We start from the raw sequence: 24850 nt of genomic DNA on the forward strand, positions 1-24850 counted from the left end.
GTGGAACAACAAATCCTCTCTTTCCCCTCCCCTTTTTCTCACTCATTCTCTTTTCCTCTAAAATTGATGAAATTAAAAACAAATGTTTTGAATTCTATCACCTCTCAGATGTTCACGTCAGAGCAACTGGTGCCCTGGCAGAGAAAAATAAAACGTATATGTATAATTAAGGAATGTTGCAATTTTGAGTGAGCCCGAAGTAATGTTGGTTTCAATGAGGTTTTATTGTTGGCTGTATTTGCTCTCAGGCAAAATTTCTCCTAGAGCCCATGAGAATGTAAATTGAATATAGAGTTGCTGAACCTATTTTCACAAAAAAGTTGGACGTACAACTTCTTTAGATCTGGAACCATTTTTATTTTTATTTTCTTATTTTATTAATTACACCATTACAGTTACCTAATTTTTTTCTCCACTTTATCTCCCTCTGCCCTGCACCCCTCTCCCTTCAGCATCCCCCCACCCCCCGCTTAGTTCATGCCCATTGGTTGTACTTACAAGTTCTTCGGCTTCTCCATTTTCTATACTGTTGTGGACCGCACTGCCTGGTTTCAGGAATTGTAACTCTACCCCCTGTGGCTAAGGATGAGGGAGCGACAACCTCTGGAATGTGAGCCACAGGAGACAAAGCTTGTCTCTGGTAGCAAATGCTGCCTCGGTTTCCTCTCCCTGCCCCCAAAGCATGGTTGGAAGTCCATGACGGGTAAGTCTCACAGTGGGGAGCAACCTAAGCCAGACTCGACCACTTGGGAGGCCTTTATGGAAGGACTCAGGGCTGCAACAAAGACTGAGCAATAGACCCATGCCCCCCACGATGTGACAGCCCAAGTCCCCTGTCCTCTGAGAGAAGCACTTCCTGACTCTAATCCCATTAAGCCTGAATACCTGAGGGGGAGGGGTGTAGCTCTTTGCCTTGCTAGAGCAAGTCCTGGGGGGAAAAATCTGGCATCACAAAGGATTCCTGATAAACCTGTGAAATCTGCCCTGCTAAGAGTGCTTTCATTCATATGATAAGGGTCCAAGCAGGAAATGAATATGTCTCCCAAAGTTTCTGCAACCCCCTTTCCTGACAGACACTGACTCAGACTAAGACCTCAGATTTCTTTGAAATGTTATCTACTGTCTGACCCCTGTATTCCTGTGTATTACAACCCAATAAAAGCCCTGGAGGAGGGGAGTCAACGCCTTTTTTCCCCTGAAAAACTGGCTACTGCTCACAGCCTTTCCCTTTTGAGGGACTGCCCACCTCTCCTCCGCAAGCAGATCATGCCATGTCTTGTTTACTGTCATCCGTGGCGGACAGGGGGACTTGTGAGAAAAGTTGCCCCCACACTATGCTGTTCTAGCCTACCCCTGTCTATTTTATGTCAACAATTTATGGTATTTATTCTCTGTACCTTTTATCCCTATTGTCTCCAACCCCTTTCTCACTGATAATTCTCCATGTGATCTCCATTTCTGTGATTCTGTTCTTAGTTGTTTGCTTAGTTTTTGTTTTTTCAGTTCAATTGTTGACAGTTGTGAGTTTGTTGTCATTTTACTGTTGTAGTTTTATCTTTTTCTTAGATATGCCCCTTTAACATTTCATATAATAAGGGTTTGGTAATGATGAACTCCTTCAATGTGACCTTATCTGGGAAACACTTTATCTGCTCTTCCATTCTAAATGATAGCTTTGCTGGCTAGAATAATCTTGGATGTAGGTTCTTGCCTTTCATGACTTGGAATAATTCTTTCCAGCCCCTTCTTGCCTATAAAGTTTGTTTTGAGAAATCAGCTAATAGTCTTTTGGGCACCCCTTTGTAGGTAACTCTCTCCTTTCCTCTTGGTGCTTTTAAGATTCTCTCTTTATCTTTAATCTTGGGTAATGAAATTATGGTGTGCTTTGGTGTGTTCCTTCTTGGGTCCAATTTCTTTGGGACTCTCTGGTCTTCTTGGAAGTCTGTTTCCTTCGCCAGATTGGGGAAGTTTTCCTTCATTATTTGTTCAGATAAGCTTTCAACTTCAACCCTCTGTGCTGTGTTGTGGCACTGTCTTGGGGGATAGGTCAGAGGAAACTGCTGCTCACTTGCTCCCCTCTAGCCCTACTTTCCAACAAATTCTCATATGAGACTGGGAGTTTCTCCTGCTGTGGCAACTCCCGCAGTAGTTTACAGCTATGTTTGTCTTTAGTTTCCCATTTAGCCAGCCCCTTCTTGCCTGCTTGGTCTGCTGCCTTGCTGCACATCTTCTCCCCTCAGCTGTTCATCTTCCCATCTCTGCCTCTCCAAATGGTGTGGCTGAGTGTTTTACTTCTTGGTTGTCAGAGTTCTACAGTTTAATTTTTTGGCACTTCTGGTGCTTTATTGTTTTTAGATTGGTTGTTATCCTTCTTTTGGTTGTGCAAGGAAGTGAAGTGTTTCTATCTATATCTATATTTTGGCTGGAACTCCTCTCTGTGAGGTTTTAATCTGTTCTTTCATTTGGACCATATTTCTTTGTGTTGGCGTACCTGTTACATTGTAAGGAGGACCCCAGCCTTATATATTCACCAGGGCAAGGCATCCCACTTTGCTTGGTTGTGGCATTGTATGTGGGGGAGGGGTCCTAGAGGGAATAATGCCACTTGCCTGCTCGCTTGGCTCTTGCCCTAATTTCCGTCGCTTCTCTTGCTTCCCACAAGTAGATTGTGTCTTTTAGGTGCTGATTTCTGGGTGGCTGGACTTGTGTACGTTCTAGGAATCCATGGGATTCTCCAATGGACTCTTCTGTGAAAACGGGAGTTTCTCCAGCTGCTGCAACTCCCACAGATATTTATAGCCATAGGTTTTGAGGCTTTATTTCCCTGTGCTGGAACAGGGAAATATTTCCCTGGATTGTGTAGTTTGTCCCACTCCCCAGGTGTTCTTCCTGGCTTATCTGCATGCAAAAGTGGGATATCCTGGTTCACCAGCTGACACCCTGCCCACCCCTGTCCGTCAGCCACACCTTACCCCATGTTTTCGCCATGCTGGCTTCCTGTCTCCAACCTCTCCTACCAGTCTGGATGAATGTATCTTTAATTCCTTGGTTGTTGGATTTGTTTTTGAATTGATCGTTATCTTTCTTTTGTTTGTGCAAGGAAGTGATGTGTATCTACCTAATCTTCCTCCTTGGCTGAAACCTTTAAAATCATGACCCATTTTTAATAAACTTTTACTAGTAAGCATCATAATTCAAGTATAATATTGGATCAGTCTTCACTTACACACAACCCTAACACCATCACCGTAGTCAATACTGTCTTTACTGTCACTGGGAATTTAATTCATGCCCATTTTCTTGTCTCCTGCCCTTCACACCTCAGTAAGGAAACATTGAGTTACATTCCATTCTAATAGATTAATTTGCAATTTCTTAAATTTATATGATGAGAATAATAGTATTTATGCTTTCATTTACATTGCATGTATAATTGGAGTTTTTTTAAATGATATGTTAGTAGGTAATCTGTTTTTGCTGAGAAATATTCTTTGAAGAAAGCACTACATCCATTGAATTCAGTTATTTCTAATTTTTGACTTTAATACTGGTATAAATGTTTATAATTGTTTATATGGCTATAAGTTTCATTTGCCTTTGTCAGTACCTCTTTGGACAGCCTGAGTCATAGGGGAGATAATACTTGGTTTGGTTAGTAGTTTTTTCATTTAAACGTTTTAAAGAAGATTTTATTTCTTTATGTTTAGAAGAGGAAGGGAGGGAGAGAAACATCAATGTGTGGTTGTCTTTCACACTTTTCTTACTATGGACCTGGCCTGCAACCTATGCATGTACCCTCACTGGGAATTGAACCGGTGACCCTTTGTTTCACAGGCCAGCACTCAACCACTGAGCTGCACCAGCCAGGGCTAAAGTCTTTTTTTCAATATTGCAGTTCTACCTCACTGTTGTTGGATTGTATGTTTCTAAGGATTCATGCTAACTTTTTTCTCATATGTGTATTTGCTATTACTTTATATTTGCTAAATTGCCTAAGCCTATGTTCTGTCTAATCTGATATGAGTTGGGGAGTTTTTTATAATTAAAGGACATAAAAATAACAAAGATCCATGTTGAAATTTCAATAGTTTGTTGCCTTTTTTACTGTATTAAGTAAATGTGTTTTTTTTGTGTGTTGGACTGATATGTTCAATTCCTTTTTACTTTTTAATGCTGTGCACAATAAACTTGACATTCATTTTCACTTTGACTATTACCATTTTTTATTATTTTCAAAATCTAGTCATTTCATAATTAAGCTTTTGCTTTCTAGTATTATCCCATTTTTCTGGCCTTCTATCATGGGGGTTTTGTGTTGGAACAGGACTCAAGGAATCCAAATGGCATCAGGATGGGTAGAATATTTTGGACTCTGAAAGTGCAGTTCAGAGAAATGGAAGCCATTGATCAGACTGACGACACGCTGGGTCAGGCACCCATAATGTTAATTCCAGAATACCAAATATCTTTGGGACTCACATGAAATGTCCCTCTGTGGACTCAGATTAAGTTTTCTCCTTTGTGAAATGAGTATCTGGTATATCTACATCCCTGAGGTGTTGGAGGAGGTGAAGTACTATGGTGTCCTTTTGCAGTGCATCAGCTGTGTCTCCAGCCTCCTGGGCTGGAGGAACTGCTTCTGGCCTCAGAGATACTCCCAAACCAGGCACTCCTCACTCCCCCAGTGTCCCACAAACACCTATGTGGGGGTGTGCATTTACTGCTGATCCACCTACAGGAAGGCAGGTACTTTTGGTGCTGACCCCTCAGTGTACTGTCTCAAGCAGGGAATAATATCCTAGTGACTCGCTAGAGCTCCCTGAATCTCAGTTGGCTGAATATGATGACGTGCAGATGGAGGTGGCCTTATCTTGGCCTTTGAAGATCATTGAAAGTACTTACATGGAAAGGTAAGTACTTTGTTATGTAAGTAACTAAAGTTACTTACATAACAAAGTACTTGTCATTGAAAGGATTTTAGGGTCTGCATTTCCACATTTTTTTCCTTTTGTGAAAACAATTTTGGAAGTGGAAACTAACACCAAATAGCTTGAATCATCTAGGATTAAAGAGATGAGTGAGGTTCTCCAAGTTCACTCAACAGATAAATGTCATATTCAAGAGGCTGGATTTTAACTCAGTATTTTGGCTCCAGAGCCACAGACAGTCTCCACTACAAATGTGAAGCTCTCAGAACTGGCATACATACGCTGCCTCACAGTGTATGGTCTTCACCAGGGATGCTCAGCTGAAGCTGGTCTTTGCATTGGTGCAATTATGATCTATTTTCCTAAAATTTCAGAACACACCGTCTGCCCTTCTGTCTCCACTGGAATGGCATCATCTGTCAGCTCCTGTGGGTTTTTCAGAGGAACATTTTTTTGAGACTGAGTTACAGTTCCTCTGCCTTTTCTTTGACCTCAGCATGGAGTTTGACACCCAGGAGACCTGGGTAATTTGGGCTGGATCTCTGTACCCACCTCTTCCGAACTCATGTGTTCCTTTGCAGCCTACTTTTGTCTGCATAAGTGAATATGATGTCGAAATGTAGTTTTTCCTTATTTTGTTTTTAACAGTGACCCCAGTACCCAGCATACACTGGCCACACTGAGATACAAATACACATTTTAGGATACAGTATATATAATGAAAAATAAACATAGGTCATTTTTAAGAGAAAAGTAAGAAAGGTCACAGGTTAAAGTTTCCTAAGCATAGACCTGGTGTCAGGTCAGTTTCAGGCGTTGTTCAGCCTCACTCATTGAATTCTACATCACTTTCCTTTTTTAGCTTTGAGATTTTTTCATGCCTGATTATGTTGCTGTATGTATTTTACAATATTTTATTGGCCTGTTTAATAAGATTTTTCCTTTCACAACATTCAGTACAAAGTTTTTAACATCCACCTTTATGAACATGTAAGTAAAATACTCTGATAGAATTCGCTTGCAACTCATATTTTGAGGTCAGAAACATTTGTCCATTAATTCATATAAACTAAGGTTCATTCAAACACTTAATAAAACACACAATCCTCATACTCCATATGGAAGAAAGCTCTTAGAATGAATATCAAGGGGCCCAGTTTGTGTGCTCAGTGAAGAGAGCAAGAATACTCCAAATATGTAGAGGTCACATAGCGGCAATTAATTAGGCAGCCCCAAAGCAAATAGATGGTGTGACACCTTGGCATTTCATTCCTCAGAATATATCCCATATGGCTTTTTTTGTTTGTGTTCCACCCCTCACCCTAAATAATTTACATAACATTCTTAACTGTTTTTTTGGCATAATGTCCATTTTCCCTAAAAACATGACATCTATTTCCAAATATGGTTATGTAGCTACTTTATATTTGTTGCCAGGACGGCTACAATTTTGGCATGTTTGAAGGTATTGAAAGGAAGCATCTGAATCTGAGATACAGATTTTGGATTCCAGGATGTTATCACCTTGCTGGGAAATGGTGATTATTTCACCTGTTAATACAGTGGGCATGTCTGCATGGAGATTGATCAATATTTCTAAAGAAAATTATGGTTTGCCAACTATGGAAAGGAATGAGGGAGTTATACAATGTGTATTCCTGAAACAGCCAGAAGACAAAAGGCTCTAGAAGGCTGGGAACATGTAAGTCTGCCCAAGTGGTAATGAAAGGACACTGAGTTCCACAAAGTGAGAGAATTTCCTGGAGCTATGGCTATGCAGGAAACTTGGCCATCAAGGGTTTCTTGTTTCTAGAAAGTGTGAACTATTTTCCTTCATGCAAACTTTTCAACTCCTCTATTACACTTTGTTTTAATGCTTTTTCAAACTTTGGCATATACTTAATTATATTTGCTCTGAATTTTTAAAAGGGAAAACTATTTACAGAATTATTTATTTTAAACATTTATTGCATATATATATTGCACATATATGCAACATATATGCAATATATATGTATACACACACACCCATAATTAGTTCTTTACAATATTTCATGTGATTTTAAAAAATTTATTGGATGTATAAAAACTTATACATAGGTCAACTTCCTTTATGACGCTACAGTTAATTCAAAATATAATTTAGAAGTATATTCATAATCTTACCACATGGACAATACCTGAAACTTCTCACCTGATGCCTTTAAATATGGCTGTAAAAGACAAACTTTCTTCCACTATGATAATTACAATAACATTTTCACATTAACAAAAACATCAGTAACCATAGGCGTTATATTGTCAAGCATTATAAAAGATTGATTTTGAGTTGATGTTCAAATTATAATACAGTAGACTTTCATTTAGTGTTTATATTATGTGTTAGTATTTGTGCTTCAAATGTATGTCCTACAGTCTTGTGTTATATTTGTCATGTACTTATGAAGGTGTAAGTAGATCATTTGTGTGATAAAATTGTCCATTCTGTAATTCAGGAATACCTTTTATTACGACTGTCTGTATTGGGCTCACAGATAATGTGTTTTTATGAACATGGACTCAAGATCCTTCACCAGGAAAAGATGACAAATTTCTCTAGCCATTTTCAGGATGTATCTTTCTTGAGGACCTGTCATTTCCCATACGCCCTGACGGCGGATCTTGGTCTTATCACTCTGCTGGAGTGATGTAGGGACACTCCTGATCCTTGCCGTGGACTCTGACCCACGTTACCTAAAATACTCTGTGTTGAATACCGGCAGAAGCCTAGCCAATGAAGGGTTAGAAAAGGCGTTTTGGTTGTTGCGCATACGGAAGAGGGCGGGACTTCCGGCGCCCTCCTCACAGTCGACATTTTGCATCAGTCATATAGTCCAGTTAAATAAGTCCTTGGAAGCTTCACATCTCTGGGGTCTGGGGGAGATGAGGGGACGGGGAAGGCGCCAGAGTGGTGGTCCACACAGAATATCGGCAGCTAAGAAGCTGGGCAACGCTGCCTGGGAGATTGGCTCCGGAACCAGGGCCACCATATCGGGGGCGGTCTCCTCTCTCAGCGGCACTGTTAGGCCTCGCCCACAGCGTCCGTTTGCAACCTCGCTGAGGTGCAGGACTGAGGTAAGTGCTTGTCCTCTCACACGTCCACCCCATCACCGAATACTGTATCCCCGCGTGCAGGCCTGTCAAGGACAGTGAGAAAGCCTCACGTGAGATAGAAGTGTTGTGGTTTCTTAGGACCCAGCAAGTAAAGTGCAGAGTGGACAAGAGTCATTGCTACCTGAAATTCCCATGCGGATCTGGGTGGTGAATTTTGAAGCAAAGGTCAGAGGCAGGCAGGGAGGACGCAAAGCCTCATTGCAGACTTTTCTGGGCTGCGGGATCCATCAGAAAACGGGTTGGGCTGGATCCTGCTGGAACCTGTCAAGCACTCTGCATGTGCCTACTTTGTGTGTGAATCCTGAGAGACTACTGGGGTGTTGAGCAGGAAGATGTTAGAGCTGAGGGAGCAAACTTGGAGTGTGCTATGAAGGAGGCAGACATTCCTCAACGGTATGCTCAGCTAGAGGAACCTTGAGCTGATGGTCCTAAGTACCTGGTGTGGAGACTTAAGGGTGCAGCTTAAGCTCGTGTTTGGCTGTGTCTTGTAGGCATGATCTGGGAGACTCAGTATTGCTTGTCAGTAAGGATGGGACCCTGCACTTGTAGCCCTAGGCTTAGATGGCATTTTTTTGTCGTTGCCAGCGTCCAGAAGCTGACCAGCTGTTGCTGTAGGTGATAAGGTGATTAATGGGACTGTAATTAGAAAGCAGCCAGCACTGGCATTAGGGCCTGGTGTGCACACTGACCTGGGAGTTCTGCAGTAAATTGGGCGTGGGAAAGATTAAAAAAAATAGGATTGTGGTTCTCAGATAGACATCTCTGGCTTCATTTGTCTCCCTCTTGCCAGGTTGGTGTGACTTTTGCGGACATTGCTCTGTACTTCTCTAAGAAAGAATGGTACCTCCTTGATGAGGATCAGAGACTCCTGTACCTGGATGTGATGCTGGAGAACTTTGAACTTGTATCCTCACTGGGTAAGACCCTCACTCTCGTCAGTGATGTGGACTTGAATTTGCATTTTCCATGCCTCCTATTCTCTAGGGAGTGCTCGCTGCTCATGTGTGGACTGCAGGCAGTACTTGATTTTCCAGTTTTCTGAGTAGCTGATTTATTTGGTAGGGCTGGTTTTTGCACTGCCCTTTTGTCTCCCAGTAATACCAGTACGTGTTGTACTGAACTCTTAGGGAAAGATTTGTGCTTTGTAGTGTTGTAGAGAGCCTAATGGATATCACCTTGATTAAATGAGGAAAAGCATTTTTTCTATTTCCGTTGCTCATTTAAACATTCTTTTTTGCAAAATGCTCTTGACATTTTTCAGCTAATGTGTTTCTTGTATATTTTATGTATTATTCCTTTGCACATACAAGTACATTTTTTTGCATTTGCATAATTGTGCATTGTATATATTGTGGCCTTGTTTCCTTTCTTTTTGTTTGTTTTGCTTATGTTATTTTTTTACAAATGCAATGTTTTTGACAGTGCAGCATTCAGCAAGTTTAGTGCCATTTTTTCAGCAGGCTTACATTCTTGTAACCAGTGTTTGTTGATAAACTACTTTTAATTCTGTGTAGTTTCTATAATTCTGTTTTTACTTTTTTAAAGTGTATTTTATTGATTATGCCGATGCAGTTTTCCCAATTTTTCCTCCTTTGCCCTCCTTCTGTTTGGTACCCCACTACCTTCCAGCAATACCCTCCCTTAGTTCATGTCCATGAGTCGTGCATATGTTATTTGGCTACCCCATTTCCTATACTGTTCTTAACATCCCCCTGTTTATTTTATATCTACCAATTTGTACCAGTTTGTACCTTTTAGGCCCTGCACTTTACCCCTCCCTTCTTCTCCTTCCCTCTATAAGCTGATAACCCTCGAAATGATCTCTGTATCTATGATTTTATTGCTGTCCTGCTTGTTTGCTTAGTTTATTTTTTAGATTCAGTTGTGTATAGTTGTATAGTTACGCATTTGTTGCCATTATAATGTTCATAGTTTTGATCTTTTTATTACATAGTTCCCTTTAACATTGCTTATAATAATGGCTCGGTGATGATGAACTCCTTTAGTTTTATCATGTCTGGGAAGCACTTTATCTGCACTTCACATCTAAATGATAGCTTTGCTTTTCATCACTTTGAATCCTATCCTTAACCAAATAAGGGAAGTTTTCTTTCATTATTTTTGTCAAATCAGTTTGCAGTTTCTTGCTCTTCCTCTTTTCCTTCTGGCATCTCTATGATTTGGATATTTGTACATTTGGAGATGTCCCAGAGGCTCCTTAATCTATTCTCTCTATTTAAAAAATTCTGATTTCTTCTTGTTGTTCTGATTGAATGGTCCCTCCACTCTTGGATTCCTTTGTATTTTTCTTTATTTCACTTAATGCCATCTTGAATTTTGCCTGAGTCTTTTTTCTTTTATTGCATTACCCTATGATTTCGAGTTTTGTTCTGTTGTTTCATTTGGACCATATTTCACTGTCTCCTCAATTTGGCAGCATCCATATATTTGTTTCTGTGTTATTAGGTACAGCTGCTTTGACACCCTGTTTTAGTAGCCTGGGGTATTATAGAAAAGGCACCTGTAAATTGTGTGGGGCGGAGTCTTAGGTAGTTGCCAGGGCAGGGCAACTCATTTCACTGCTTTGTATCTCTTCGTCTCCTCTCCTCCCCAAATGCATGAGTGTAGCTTCTTTAAATCCTTGGTTGTCAGACTTCCATACAGCTTGATTCTCTGTCGAATCTGTGTGATATTTGTTTTGCAATCTAATTGTGATTTTTGCTATAGTTGTGCTGTGAGGTGAAGCATGTTTTACCTATACTTTAATCTTGGTGGGAAGTTGTAAGTTTTTTAAGACAAAGGTATTGTGTTATTAATAGCCTGCAGTATAGCCTTGACTTTTGTGGCTAACTTCTTTGCGGTCATCCTGCACAACCAAAGGTTGCCAGCTCAATACCTGGTCAGGTTACATGGCTGGTTGCTGGTTTGTTCCCAGGTCAGGGTGCACCCCATTTATGTTTCTCTCTCACATCAGTTTTTCAGTCCTTCTCCCTTCCTTCCCTTCTCTCTAAAAACAAATAAAAATAGCATGCAGTATAGCACTGTTAACCTAACTTTATTATCCCTGGGGACATATTTTAAAAATTGTAAATTTCTATATCCCAATATCCACTTAATTGTGATTTTTGAAACCAAGCCTGCAATGCCTGCAAATGGTAACTTTAAATGATTTTGCAAGTATTTGCTCCAGTCCTGTAGATCACCTTTTTATTTCATTATGATAATTGCTGTTATGCTATATTGAAGCTTTTTTGTTTGTTGTCCATTTGTTTCATTTGTTGTCCAGACTGTTTGTTTTTGCACATTTTGTCTGGTGGATCTTGTCACATCCCCGAAAATCATATCCACAACAAATCTCCAAAGCTCCTTCTCTAAATTGTCTTGAAGATTAAGTTTTAGGACTGACATTTAATTCTTTATGTAGATCGAATTCATTTTTATCAATGGCGTACAGTTTTGTTGTTTTACTTGTCAATATCCATTTTTCCCAGTACCATTTATTAAGGAAACTATCTTTTCTTTTTTATATGTCTTTTTAAAAAAGATTTTGTTTATTTTTAGAGAGAAGGGAAGGGAAGGCAGAAGAGAGGCAGAGAAACATCAGTGTGTGGTTGATTCTCGAATACCAGGGACCTGGCCTGCCACCCAGGCATGTGCCCTGACTGGGAATCAAACTAGCGACCCTTTGTTTTGCAGGCCAGCACTCAATCCACTCAGCCACACCAGTCAGGGCTCTTATTTATAAATCTTGAGGTTCAATTGTCAAATGTTAGTTGAAAGCCTGTGCCTGTGTTTATTTCTGTGTTCTCTGTTCTATTGATCTATATTTCTGTTTCTATTCCCCTAACACACAGTTTGATTGCTTTGGCTTTGTAACAGATTGAAATCAGGAAGTGAGATGCCACCAAGTTTGTTCTTGCTCAAGATTGCTTTTGCTGGCCCTGGCTGGTGTAGCTCAGTGGATTGAGCACGGGCCTGTGAAGCAAAGGGTCACTGGTTCAGTTCTCAGTCAGGGCACATGCCTGGGTTGCAGGCCAGGTCCCCAGTAGGGGATGCATGAGAGGCAACCACACATTGATGTTTCTCTCCCACTCTTTCTCCTTCCCGTCCCCCCTCTCTAAAAATAAATAAATAAAGTATTTTTTTTAAGATTGCTTTTGCTGTTCGAAGTCTTTTGAGATTCTATACATTTCAGGATTTTTTTAATATGTGTGTAAAATATCATTAGTATTTTATGGTATTCTGCCGTGGACCAGCCTCGCCAGGAGAGGGGAGGGGGTGGAAATGAGTCAAGGACGCAGGGAGTCAGGTTGGAGAGGTCTCAGCATCCCGCTGAGCCCCGAACTCCGTTTATTCAAGGCTTTTATTACAATTATGGGGAATAAGCAGGAGGGGGCTGCACCCAAGCCAGTTTCTTTGTCCTTTCTGCAAAGCTACTCCACGGAACAACAGGGGAACACAGGGTGCTATCAAAACTTCCCTGTTTTTCAAGCACCGGTGCATGACCTACCCTTCTACGGGGAAACAGGCTGTCTAGCTTATGCTAATAAGTTCTTGGGAAACCTATTGTCTACCCACAGCAGGTTCTAGGCAGGGAGCCAAGCAAGGTGGAGAGGAACTGCGCCATGGGCAGCGGCCTTGCCAGCTGGCCCTGGCCCCCCGGCTTTGCCAAGGGGGGCTTGCGGCGCGTCTCCACGAGCAGTGGCTATGCCGGCTGGTCCTGGCCCCCTGGCTTTGCCATGGGGGGCTAGTGGCGCCCACAGTATTCTGTGGACTGAAATTATCTTAGAAATTGCATTTAATCTGTAGATTGATTTGGGCAGTATAGACATTTTGATGACACTATATTTTCAGTTCCAAGAACACCAGATGTCTTTGCACTTATTTGTGGGGTTTTTTTTTTGCATTTTTTCTATCACTGTCTCATAGTGTTCAGTGTACAGACACTTCTCCTTTTTGGTTGAATATATTCCTGAGCATTGTATTGTTTCTAATGCTGTTCTACATTTGACTACTTTCTTCATTTTTTTTTTCCAGTCCCAACTCTAGGATATGTATATTTACTTTAAAGACTGAGGCAGGAGAGAGAAGGAGAAAAAGAGAGAAATCGAACAAATGAACAGTTGTCTGTTATATATGCCAAACCTGGTACCCAACCCCCAACCCAGGTATGTGTCCTGACTGGGAATTTAGCCAGGAACATTTTCATGTATGGGACAATGCTCTAACCAACTGAGCCACTTGGTTGTGGCCATTCATTTCTTTATTTTTTTTAATTTGAATATTTTATTTATTTAGTTTTGGAGAGAGGAGAAAGGAGGGAGAAAGAGAAGGAGAGAAACATCAATGTGCAAGAGAAACATTGATAGGCTGCCTCTTGAATGCCCCCAATTGAGGACATGGACCACAACCCAGGCATGTGACCCAACTGCTAATCAAACCAGCAAGCTTTTGGCCCACAAACCAGTGCTTCATGCAGTGAGCCACAAAAGCCAGGGTTCTTTGTTTCTTTCTTTTTTTTTTTAATTTTATTTATTTATATTGGGAAGGGAAGGAGAGAAGGAGAGAAATATCAATGTATGGTTGCTTCTGGTGCATCCCCTGCTGGGAACTGGCTCCTGCTGGGAACTGGCCTGCAACCCAAGCATGTGCCCTGGCGGGGAATCGAACCACAATCCTTTGGTTTGCAAGCCTGTGCTCAATCCACTGAGCTGCACCAGCCAGGGCTATGTTTCTTTATCAAACAATTTATTATCATTATGTGGAAATGGAACATATATAAAAATGTATATTATATAATGTATAATTGTTTTATATATTTATACATATGTAATTATGTAGTATATGTATAATTACATATATAATAACATACAAAATATGTATAGTAAATCTTTTTTTAGAGGAGAAGGCAGGGAGAAAGAGAGTTAGATAAACATTAATTGGTTGCCTTTTGTAGGCACCCCAACTATGGACTAAACCCATAACTCATGCATATTTCCTAACCTGGAATGTAACCAGTGTCCCTTTGGTTTGTAGAATGTCACCCAACCAACTGAGCCACACCAGCCAAATTGGAACTGATATTTGTATGTTGATTTTCTATCCTGTAACTTTTCTGAATTATCTATTTTAAAAAAATTTTTTTAATATATATTCATTTTTGGAGAGAGGACAAGGAAGGGAGAAAAAGAGGGAGAGAAACATTTATGTGAGAGAGAAACATCAACTGGTTTCCTCTTGTATCAGCCAGACCAGGACTTAATCTACTTAACTCAGGTGTGTCCCCAGTCTGGGAATTGAATTGGCAGCGTTTTACTTTTCAGAATGGCATCCAACAAACTGAGCCACACTGTGGTGGGTTTTGTTGTCGATAGCTATCTCCTTGTTCTGGGAGAAGGAAGAATTATTATGTTTATTATTAGGCTGTCTTGCTGAAGTTACTCATATAGATCTTTTTTCCTTGGTGTCTTTTGTGCTTTTTTGTTTTACCAAAGTGCTGGCCATCCATCTCTTCGGTTTTGCTCTTAGACTTTATATCATCTGTATTGCGTGTAACAGCTCAACTGGGATTTAAGGGGGAGAATCACTTGTGCATCCCAGGATAAACATGACTTTATCCATGGCAGGGTGGATAGAGAGGTGTCTTTGCCTTGGTGTACGACTGCTGAACAGGTTTTGATGTAAGGGCTTTGTTAAGGTTAAAAGTAGGAACTCATTTTCTTCAACAGTATTTTGTTTCCATTGCCAGTTCCTCACCCCATTATACATATTCTTATTTATCGTTGGAACTTTGTCAACCTCTCAATTCTAAGTTATTGTTTCTACTCTGATTCCCAGCCCATGGATAACCTTCCCCTCTTTAAACTTTGCTTCTCAGCCATTTATTTTATAAGTTCCATTTACTGCAGTTCAGACTTTGTCCATTTCTGTAGACCCTTGGAGTGCACATGATCATTATATGACCTTGAACATCATATACTACAATACAACTGAGGTTTATGGGTTGGAGCTCATTCAAATTATTCTACACAGACTTATATCACCAGCAGGAAAGTTCTTACAGAAGCCATTTGTGTAGGAACAATGAGTAGACCCTACCTCTCTTCTCTGTGTCCCATTCTATGCTCCTGTCTCTCTCTTCATGAGATCTCTACCACAGACTGACCATTGGGGCCAAGTAATATATAACGGCCATTTATTCAGAGTCTCACTCACTTTCCTTGAAAATGATAGAATCATGCCTAGCTGTGACAGATAGCTATATATGACGTGGATATTTCTTCCTTATAAGGTCAACATTTATTTACCACCCCTTTATTTTCTGTTCAGGTTGCTGCTGTGGAGCAGAGGATGTGAAAGCATCAAATGAAGAAAATGTTTCTATAGAAGTGCCACAGGCAAAGAAACCCAATATACCTTTTTCTCCCTGGCGTTGCCACCCCTGTGAGAATTGTGGGCCAGTCTTGAAAGACATTTTTCACTGTATTGACCAGCAGGAAACACAACACAAACAAAAACCGTTGAGATGTGGAGCATGTGGAAAACAATTTTATTTCAGTACAAAGTGGCAGCCTCACCACATGAGAGAGAAGCCTTTCATGAGAAGTGTGGACGGGATGTCACTTGCAAAAAATTGCAGTTTTAATGTGTCCCAGAAGCTTTTTACCTGTGGGAACTTTGGGCAGGACATTCTTACCAGGTCAGGACATCTCCAACAACAGGCTACTCAAAGTGGGGACAGGCCAAATGATATCTTGACATCTGGAGTGACTCCTCGAAGCAGGAAAAATCATTACACGCTGAATGAGTATAAGAAAGCAAGTGGCTGCAACCACACATTTCTCGAGAACAAAGGTGTTCCTACTGGGACACAATGTTTTGTATGTCATCAAGGTGGAAAATATTTTACCAGTATTTCTAGTTTACATTATCGTCAGAGAGTTCACACTGGAAAACGACCCCATGAGGGCAGTGAGTGTCTGAAATCTTTTAGCAGGCTATATTACCTTCATTTACATCATGGAGTTCACACTGGGGGACGGAATTATGAATGCAGTGAAATCGGGAAATCTTTAATCACTAGTACTAGCCTTCGTTATCATCACAGTGTTCACACAGTAGAAAAGCTTTATGAATGCATTGAATGTGGGAAATCTTTTACCACTAGCACAAGCCTCCAAGATCATAAGAGATTTCACACTGCGGAAAAGCTTTATAAGTGCAATGAATGTGGGAAATCTTTTACCAGAATTAATCACCTTCATTGTCATCAAAGAGTCCACACAGGAGAAAGGCCTTATGAATGCAGTGAATGTTGGAAATCTTTTACCACAGTTGGTGATTTTCATCGTCATCAGAGAGTTCACACAGGAGAAAGGCCTTATGAATGCAGTGAATGTGGGAAATCTTTTACCACTAGCACTAACCTCCGTTATCATCAAATCTTTCACACAGGGGAAAGGCCTTATGAGTGCATTGAATGTGGGAAATCTTTTACAACTAGCACTAGCCTCCGTTATCATCAGAGAAATCACACTGGAGAAAGGCCTTATCATTGCAGTGAATGTGGGAAATCTTTTACAAGAATGTATCATCTTTGTTGTCATCAGAGAGTTCACACAGGAGAAAGGCCTTATGAGTGCAGTGATTGTGGGAAATCTTTTACAACTAGCACTAGTCTCAGATATCATCAGAGATTTCACACAGGAGAAAGGCCTTATCATTGCAGTGAATGTGGAAAATCTTTTACCAGAATTAATCACCTTCATTGTCATCAGAGAGTTCACACTGGAGAAAGGCCTTATGAATGCAGTGAATGTGGCAAATCTTTTACCACTAGCACCAGGCTCCGTGTTCATCAGAGAGTTCACACAGGAGAAAGGCCTTATCAGTGCAGGGAATGTGAGAAATGTTTTAGCACTAGCACTAACCTCCGTGTTCATCTGAGAGTTCACACAGGAGAAAGGCCTTATTGTTGCAGTGAATGTGGAAAATCTTTTACCAGAATTGATATTCTTCGTTATCATCAGAGGGTTCACACATGAGAAAGGCCTTATAAATGCAGAGAATGTGGGAAATCTTACAGTTGCACTACGTATCGTTATAGTTATAATCAGATGTTGAAATCTTTCAACAAAAATTATAACATTCTCAGTACATGACTTCACATGGAGGGTTATCTTAGAAGGGTAGGAATTGTACAGATTCTTCTTTTTTAATGTTAATAATGCCAAAAGAAATTATTTTAAACCTTGTTCATCTGAGTCAAATCATATAAAGCTAATCATGTACATAGAGAGGTTCTGCATAGATTTTTTTCTGCTACATTTCTGTTTTTCTCTGTACATTTTATTATTTATTTTTTAAACATTTTATTGATTATGCTATTAGAGTTCTATTTTTTCTCCCAATTATTACCCTCCATCCTGTACCCCCACCTGCACCAGTATGCTCCCCCTTAATTCATGTCCATGGGTCGTACATGTGTTTTGTCTTCTACATTTCCTATACTATTCTTAACCTCCTCATGTCTAATTTGTACCTACTAATTATGCTTTGTATTCCCTGTACCTTTTCCCCCATTCTCCCTCTTCCCATTCCCTGCTGTTATTCCTCCATGTGATCTCCATTTCTGTGCTTCTATTCCTGTTCTAGTTGTTTTCTTAGGTTTTGTTTTTTCAGTTCAGTTGTTGGTTGTGAGTTTGTTGTCATTTTACTTTTCATGGTTTTTTATCTTTTTCTTAAATACATCCCTTTAACATTTCATATAATAAGGGCTTGGTGATAATGAACTCCTTTAACTTGATGTTATTTGGGAAGCACTTTATTGGTCCTTCCATTCTAAATGAAAGCTTTGCTGGATTGAGTAATCTTGGATGTAGATTCTTGCCTTTCATGTCTTCGAATACTGCTTTCCAGCCCCTTCTTGCCTGTAAGGTTTCTGTTGAGAAATCAGCTGATTGTCTTATAGGAACTCCTTTGTAGGTAACTGTCTCCTTTATTCTTGCTGCTTTTACGATTCTTTATCTTTAATCTTGGCTAATGTAATTATGATGTTCCTTGATATGTACTTCCTTGGGTTCAGTTTCTTTTGGCCTCTCTGAGCTACCTGGACTTCCTGGAAGTCTTACTTCTTTTGCCAGATTGGGAAAGTTCTCCATTATTATTTCAAATAAGTTTTCAGTTTCTTCTTTACTTCTGGCATGCTTATTATGATTCAGATGTTGGAATGCTTATAGTTTTCCTGGATGTTCCTAAACCTCTCCTCATCGTTTTTGAATTCTTGTTTTCTCATTTTGTCTGGTGGAATGTTTATTTCTTCCTTCTGCTTCAAATTGTTTATTTGAATCCCAGTTTCCTTAACGTCACTGTTGGTTCCCTGTATATTTTTCTTTATTTCAGTTTACATAGCTTTCACTTTTTCCTCTAGTTTTTGACCATACTCAATCATTTCCGTGTGTATCCTAATTACCAGTGTTTTGAACTGTGCATCTGACAGGTTGACTATCTCTTCATTGCTTAGTTCTATTTTTGGAGCTTTGAACTGTTCTTTCATTTGGGCCATATATTTTTTGTCTTGGCATGCCTGTTACTTTGTAAGGGGTGAAGCCTTTGGTGTTGGAGGAGATAGCCCAGGTCACTGCATTGTAGCACTGTATGTGGAGGAGGGGTCTGGCAGGGAACAATGCTGCTGTTCATCTCTCAGCTGGCTTCTATCACTTCCCTTGCTACCCAGAAGCAAATTGGGCCATTCTGGTTCTGATTCCCAGGTGGGTGGGCTTGTGTACATTTTAGGACCCTATGGATCTCTCCAGTAAACTCTTGTGACACTGGGAGTTTCTTTTGCTTTCGCAACCCCCAGAGTTTTTACAGCCAGAGGTTTTGAGGCTGTATCCTGCGCTGGGACCCTGGCTTGTGTAGTCTGTTTTGCTCCCCAGTTGTTCCTCCCAGTTTATCTACTTTCAAATGTGGGGCCTCTAGCCTTCGCCTGACCATACGTCCTCTGCCCTGGCTTCCTGTCTTCACCCCTCCTACCAGTTTGAGTAAATGTTTCTTAACTTTTAATTCCTTGGTTGTCGGACTTCCATGGAGTTCAGTTTTCTGGTACTTCTGGTTGTTTTTTTGCTTTTAAATTTTTTGTCCTTTTGTTTGTGTGAGGAGGCAAAGTGTATCTATCTATGTCTCTATCTTGTCTCTGTCCATTTTAAATTCCACAGCTACATAATTTTAATTGTGTGGGAAGCCTGTGTGTCCACGTTGCACTTTTCAGTTTACCCAGGTATCTTGCCAGATATCTCCATGTCATTCCATATTTCTGTTGCTGAAGATTTTTTAAATTTTATTTTATTTATTTTTGGAGTTGAGGGGGGGAGAGAGAGATAGAGAAGAAAGGCAAATCAATGAAAGGGAGATACATTGTTTGGTTGCCTCTCAAACAACCTCTCTGGGACCTGTCTAGCAACCTAGAGCTGGGACAGAGCTGGCAACATGTAGGTTCACAGGCCAGCACTCAACCCATTGAGCTGCACCAGCCAGGGCAAAAAAAAATTAGGAGTAGGCTAACCTATTTTTAGATTCTCATTCCTTTGTCACTCACTAGTTGACACACTTTTAGCCCAGAGAATACCATCTGAGTTTAGCTGTCAGCTTGCAGAAGGCCTGTTTGTTATTTTCAGGGGTGTGCTCTTACCAGGTATCAGTAATAAATTTCTGAGTGTTCACATCACCCCTGCAAGAACTGCCATGCTTCCTTCTTTTTGGATTGTAAGATAATGAAGGCCTTTTTTTTTCTAAATTCTTTGGGTGTTCTATGTATTGTCTGGTATAGCTTATAAGCAGATTTGTGCCCTACAGGCATGAAGTGGTGAACAATTATACATGTCTCAAACTTTCTCTTACTCCATGGATACAGTTTGTTGCAGAAATTAATTCACAAGTTTTTCTCAAACTTGAATTTCTTCTCATAACCACCTAGTGGGCTCTCTAGTGTTCATGAGAGGTCTAAATGCTATGAGTTTTAGGAGACACAGATCACTCCAAGAAGGGGTAGCTAAGACAACCTAAAGTATGTATAGATACAGCATGAATTTTTCCTTTGCAAAGGATACCAATATTTTGGAGAAAATCTGGCTCAGGTTTTGCAAAGGGTTATAAGTGTCATACAGTTGCATGGATGATAATCACTAGTAGCTCCACAGGGATTAAGGGAAGCTGATTGCAACAGAAACACTGGCCTAAATAGGTGCTTGAAGAGACTGAACCTACCTAGAAGGAATGTGTCTCTTCTAAGTAGTAAGTAAAATTTTTTCAAAAATTTGAGGATTTTGGTCATTTATGAGATGTTAATCTCAAAGCTATTGGTACCCTAGCAGAAAAGAAAAATAAAGGATGTCTTTAGTTGAGGGATGTCATTTCATGATCCACCCAGCAATCTTGCTGTTTTTATGACAGTTTTTTTTAATTAGCTATGTTTGCTGTCACTGAGGCAAAGTCTCTCCCAGGGGTCATGAGAACATGCATTCAATATAGACTTGCCAAACCTATTTTCGAAAGGTATTATACAAAGTTTCCAAATATTGATTCATTTTTAAAAGCTTTAATTTCATATGAAGTATGACATTTAGTGAGCCTTCACATATACTTAAAACTGGTATCGTCACCATAGTCATAATACTGATTGTATTTGTCCCTGGGAATTTACTTAGTGGCCTTTTTTATTTCTTCCACCTCTTCACCTGTCTGTAAGTAAACATTGATTTACATTTCCATATATATTTAGAGATTTTTAATGTTAGTAGTTTATCTGTTTGGCTGAGGAATATCATTGCTAAACCATTGCAGAAAGGCCTTGTGAATGCAGTGAATATGGGAAGTATTTCAGACGAAAGTGTGAACTGTGTTCTTACCAGAGTACTCACACTGGACAGAGTCCTTAGAATGCAGTGAATGTCGAAAATCTTTCACCATAGTACTATCCTCCATTATCATCTGGTATTTCACATAGGAGAAAGGCCTTATGAGTGCAGTGAATGTGAGAAATCTTTCATTCAAAAGCAGCAACTTCATTGTCATCAGAGAGTTCACACAGGAGAAAGGCCTTATAAGTGCAGTTAATGTGGGAAATCTTTAGCCAAATTTCTAATCTTCCTCTGCACATAAGAACTTATATGGGGGAGGGGGGAAGGTCTTAGATGTGTAGGAAAGGTATACCAGTTTTTTTCCCATGTTAATAATACTGTAGGAAACTATGGAGCCTTGTTTGTGTGAATCAAATATCATACAGCCAAACATGAAGAGTAGGGAGGTGCCCTATAATTTTTTTTATATGTGAAGCAGGTGTGTCCATGTCACACTTACTTTACCCATGTCTCCAGATTCATGTCAGTTCAGATTTCTGTGCTGAAGATATTTCACCTACAGCGCCGATAGGGTTCTGAGAGATGTCTGAGACATTATCCTAATGTGCTCAGAAAAGGTGACTGTTAACTGATTTGTGAGGTAAAAGTAGGAGTAGCCTAACTTCAGGGCTTTATTCCTTCCACTCCTACTAATTGGCGCAGACCTGACTCAGCTTTGGCCCAGAAAAAGTTATCTGAGTTCAGCTGTCAGTTTGCAGAAGGGTGGCCTTTTTTTGGGACATGCTTTTTTTATATACCAGTGATGATTTTTTTAATTCCCAAGTCTCCAATACAAGAACTGCCAAGATAATACCCCTTTGGTTTGTAAAATAATCAAGGCCTTTTTTAAATAGTCTTCTTTAATCTTGGGTGTTGTATTATTGTGTGTGGTAGTTAATAACAGTTTTTGGTCCTACAAGCATAAAGACGTGGACAACTTTTATATGTGTCTCAACCCTTTTTTTTTTTTTTTTTTTTTGCCTCCGTGGGGACAATTTTTGCTACAGAAATTAACATGGCAGTTTTTTTTTCCTGGCTTTCATTCCTGCTCATATCCACCCAGGCAAGAAGACTGTGGGCTCTCTAGTTCTCGTGAGAAGCCTCAATGCTGTGAGTTTCAGGAGACAGATCACTCCAAAGAGGGCATAGGTATGACAATCTCAAGTACATCTGGGAGCAGCATGAATTTTTTTTTTCTTGTAAAGGACACCAATACTTTTGAAGGGAGTCTCTGGTCCAGGTCTTCCAAATACCATGTGCTATAATGTCTGCAATTCCATAGATGATGGTGGTTAATTGCAGCAACTACAGCTCTGGGGAAATGAGCATAATAGAAACACTGGCCTAATAGGTGCTGGAGGAGACTGCAGCCAACTAGATGGAATGTGCATTTTCTCAGCGTGCATCTAGAAAATATTTTGAGAAAAAGACTGCAAGATCAGTTTGTGTACAAATCTCAGGATCTGCATGAATATTTATCTTCTGCTGATTCAGTCATTTCCATGAAATATAATCAAAAGGTTCTCTGGCCCTGGCGAGATAGCTCAGTTGGTTTGAGTGTCATCTTGATATGCCATGGTTCTGATTTTGAAATCTTGTCTGGGCACATACCAGAAGCAATGAATAAATCCACACATAAGTGGAAAAACAAATCCAGATTCATCCCCCCCCCCATTTCTCAAATCAATAAAAAAATTTTTTTAATGTGGGTTTCTGTCTGCTGTCATGTTCTTTTCAGAGTCACTGGTGCCCTGGTAGAAAGAAAAATAAAGTTGAGTGATGTTGCAACTTTGACCCAGCCAGTTGTTTGTTTCAGTGAGTTTTTATTATTGGTTGTACTTGCTTTCACTGAGGCAAAGTCTCATCCTGAGCACATGAGAAAGTTTCGAGTAGAGACTTGCCAACCTATTTTCAAAAAGAGTTGGGCATATATATTTAAAGTCTTGTACCATGTTTAATAAGCTTTAAGTAGTAAATGTATTTCAAGTATATTTGATTTGTCTTCACTTATACATGATTCTAAAGCCATCACTATATTGTCATAATACTGTCCTTTTTCGTCACGGAGACTTTACCTCATGGCCAATTCAATCTCTCAGCCTTTCACAGCTCTGTAAATAAACATTGATTTATATTTCATTGTAATAACAGAGTAACAGTATTTTTCTGCTTCCTTTTACATTGCATTTATATTTGAAGAAGAGTATATTAGTAACTCATCTGGTTTTTCTGAGAAATTTTTTAAAAGATTTTATTTATTTTTAGAGAAAGGGATGGAGAAAGAGAGGGAGGAAACAACCAATGTGTGGTTGCCTCTAGATCGCCCCCAACTGGAGACATGGCCCACAATCCAGTCATGTGCCCTGACTGGCAATCAAATCAGACTCTTTGGTTTGCAGGCTGGCACTCAATCCAACCCCTCTATTCTTATCTATGAAGTTAGTACAATGAATTTATCCATTCAAAATGATTATTTCTAATTTTTTAGTTTAAATTGTGTATAATTTCTATGTGGACATTAATTTCATATACCTTTGTCAATAACTCAGCGCACAATCTGAGTTGTAGACTAGGTGAATGTTTAAGCTATAGAGATAATGAATTTGTGATCTAAACTAATTGTACCTTTTTGTTTCCTTCCAGCAGTGTGTAAGAGATTTATTTTCTTTACATGTTAATATTTGATTGGTAAATTGTTTTGTATTAAAAGTTGTTTTTAAACATCTAGTGCTACCTCACTGTTTGATATTATTTTTCTAAGGATTTATCATGAGCCTTTTCTCAGATGTGTGTTTGCTATGTCTATCTGTGTTAAATGTCTGATCATGAGTCCTGACTGATCTGAGATTATGGTGGTTTTCTATAACAAAACGACAGAAACAACCAAGGTGTATGTTGAAATTTCACTCATTTTTGGCGTTTCTTGCTTTATTGAGTTTTGTTATTGGAAACATGTTTTAACACTTTGTGGTCTTTTATACTTAGCACAATGCAATGTAGACTTTTTATTTTAATTTCAGATATCTAACATTCTCCATCAGTTTAAAAAGTTTCAGTCATTTTGTATTACAGTGAGCCCTTGTTTTGTATTTTGTTTCATTTTTCTGGTCTCTTATCATGGAACCTCTTGAGGTGGAACTGGTTTCTGAAGGAGACCAGATTGCATTAAGATGGGAGGTAATGGTTTGGATGAAAGCTCAGTGCAGAGGGAAATAGGAAAGCAGTGATCAGACTTCCCATTCCCTGGGTCAGGCACCATGGATCTGAATCCCAGATTATAAAATATTGGGGCATTCAAATTGTTACAGGACAGAAACCAGCCTGGAGTATGTTATTAAGGGTGAGGACAGTGAAATGAAGGATTTGGGGTAGAGGAAGTAACAAGAGACAAACTAGGCGATGCTCTGCTTTGGCTCCCTAGAAAAGTTATAGGAAAGGTGTGAGCCAAGCCAGGGCTGCTGTTAGCTCACTGGGAAGTGGAGGTCACAAAGACAGAAGTGAAACAAGGCGAGGCTCCTTTCATCTCACTGGGAGGTCAGAGAAAATAGGGCCTTGGAGACGGGATCAGGGGGTAATCCATGTCAAATGCTGCTGCCCACTGTCCCTTGGATGCAAGTGTCCTGGCATCCCTTACACTTTAAGAGGAAGTACAATGTTCATGCCCAGGAAGGGGTGTGGATATAAGCTTAAGGGGATTTCAAAATGAAATATCAAAATGATATTTGATATGATTTTTATATCAAAATGAGCTTATGGGGGTTTGGAGAATATTCTTTGATCTAGTCTGCTGTTTCACTTTAATCTTGGGTCTGTCTTGCTCTTAATGTCATTTTTTAAATTGTTCCCTTGGCCCTGGTTGGTCTGGCTCAGTAG

At 39.8% G+C, this 24850-nt stretch overlaps 1 protein-coding gene across 1 annotated transcript; it reads left to right on the forward strand.

Annotated features, from left to right (window-relative positions):
- The first annotated feature begins 7771 nt into the window (after positions 1-7771).
- LOC119038455 (zinc finger protein ZFP2-like) lies at positions 7772-23700 on the forward strand. Its single transcript, XM_037130950.2, has 3 exons — positions 7772-8042; positions 8872-8998; positions 15411-23700. Exons 1-3 carry the CDS (start codon positions 7851-7853, stop codon positions 17123-17125), a joined length of 2034 nt encoding a protein of 677 aa, XP_036986845.2. The 5' UTR covers positions 7772-7850; the 3' UTR covers positions 17126-23700.
- The last annotated feature ends 1150 nt before the right edge of the window (positions 23701-24850 follow it).

Source organism: Artibeus jamaicensis, unplaced genomic scaffold (assembly GCF_021234435.1).
Source record: "Artibeus jamaicensis isolate MK-2021 breed Jamaican fruit bat unplaced genomic scaffold, CSHL_Jam_final scaffold_804, whole genome shotgun sequence".
Classification (NCBI taxonomy): Eukaryota; Metazoa; Chordata; class Mammalia; order Chiroptera; family Phyllostomidae; genus Artibeus; species Artibeus jamaicensis.

Bases quoted from the DNA above. Each gene is read 5' to 3' on its own strand.
- LOC119038455 (XM_037130950.2), top strand. From the start codon at position 7,851: ATGAGGGGACGGGGAAGGCGCCAGAGTGGTGGTCCACACAGAATATCG. The intron at 8,043-8,871 runs GTAAGTGCTTGT...CCCTCTTGCCAG, and splicing joins CGCTGAGGTGCAGGACTGAG to GTTGGTGTGACTTTTGCGGA. The intron at 8,999-15,410 runs GTAAGACCCTCA...TTTTCTGTTCAG, and splicing joins TGAACTTGTATCCTCACTGG to GTTGCTGCTGTGGAGCAGAG.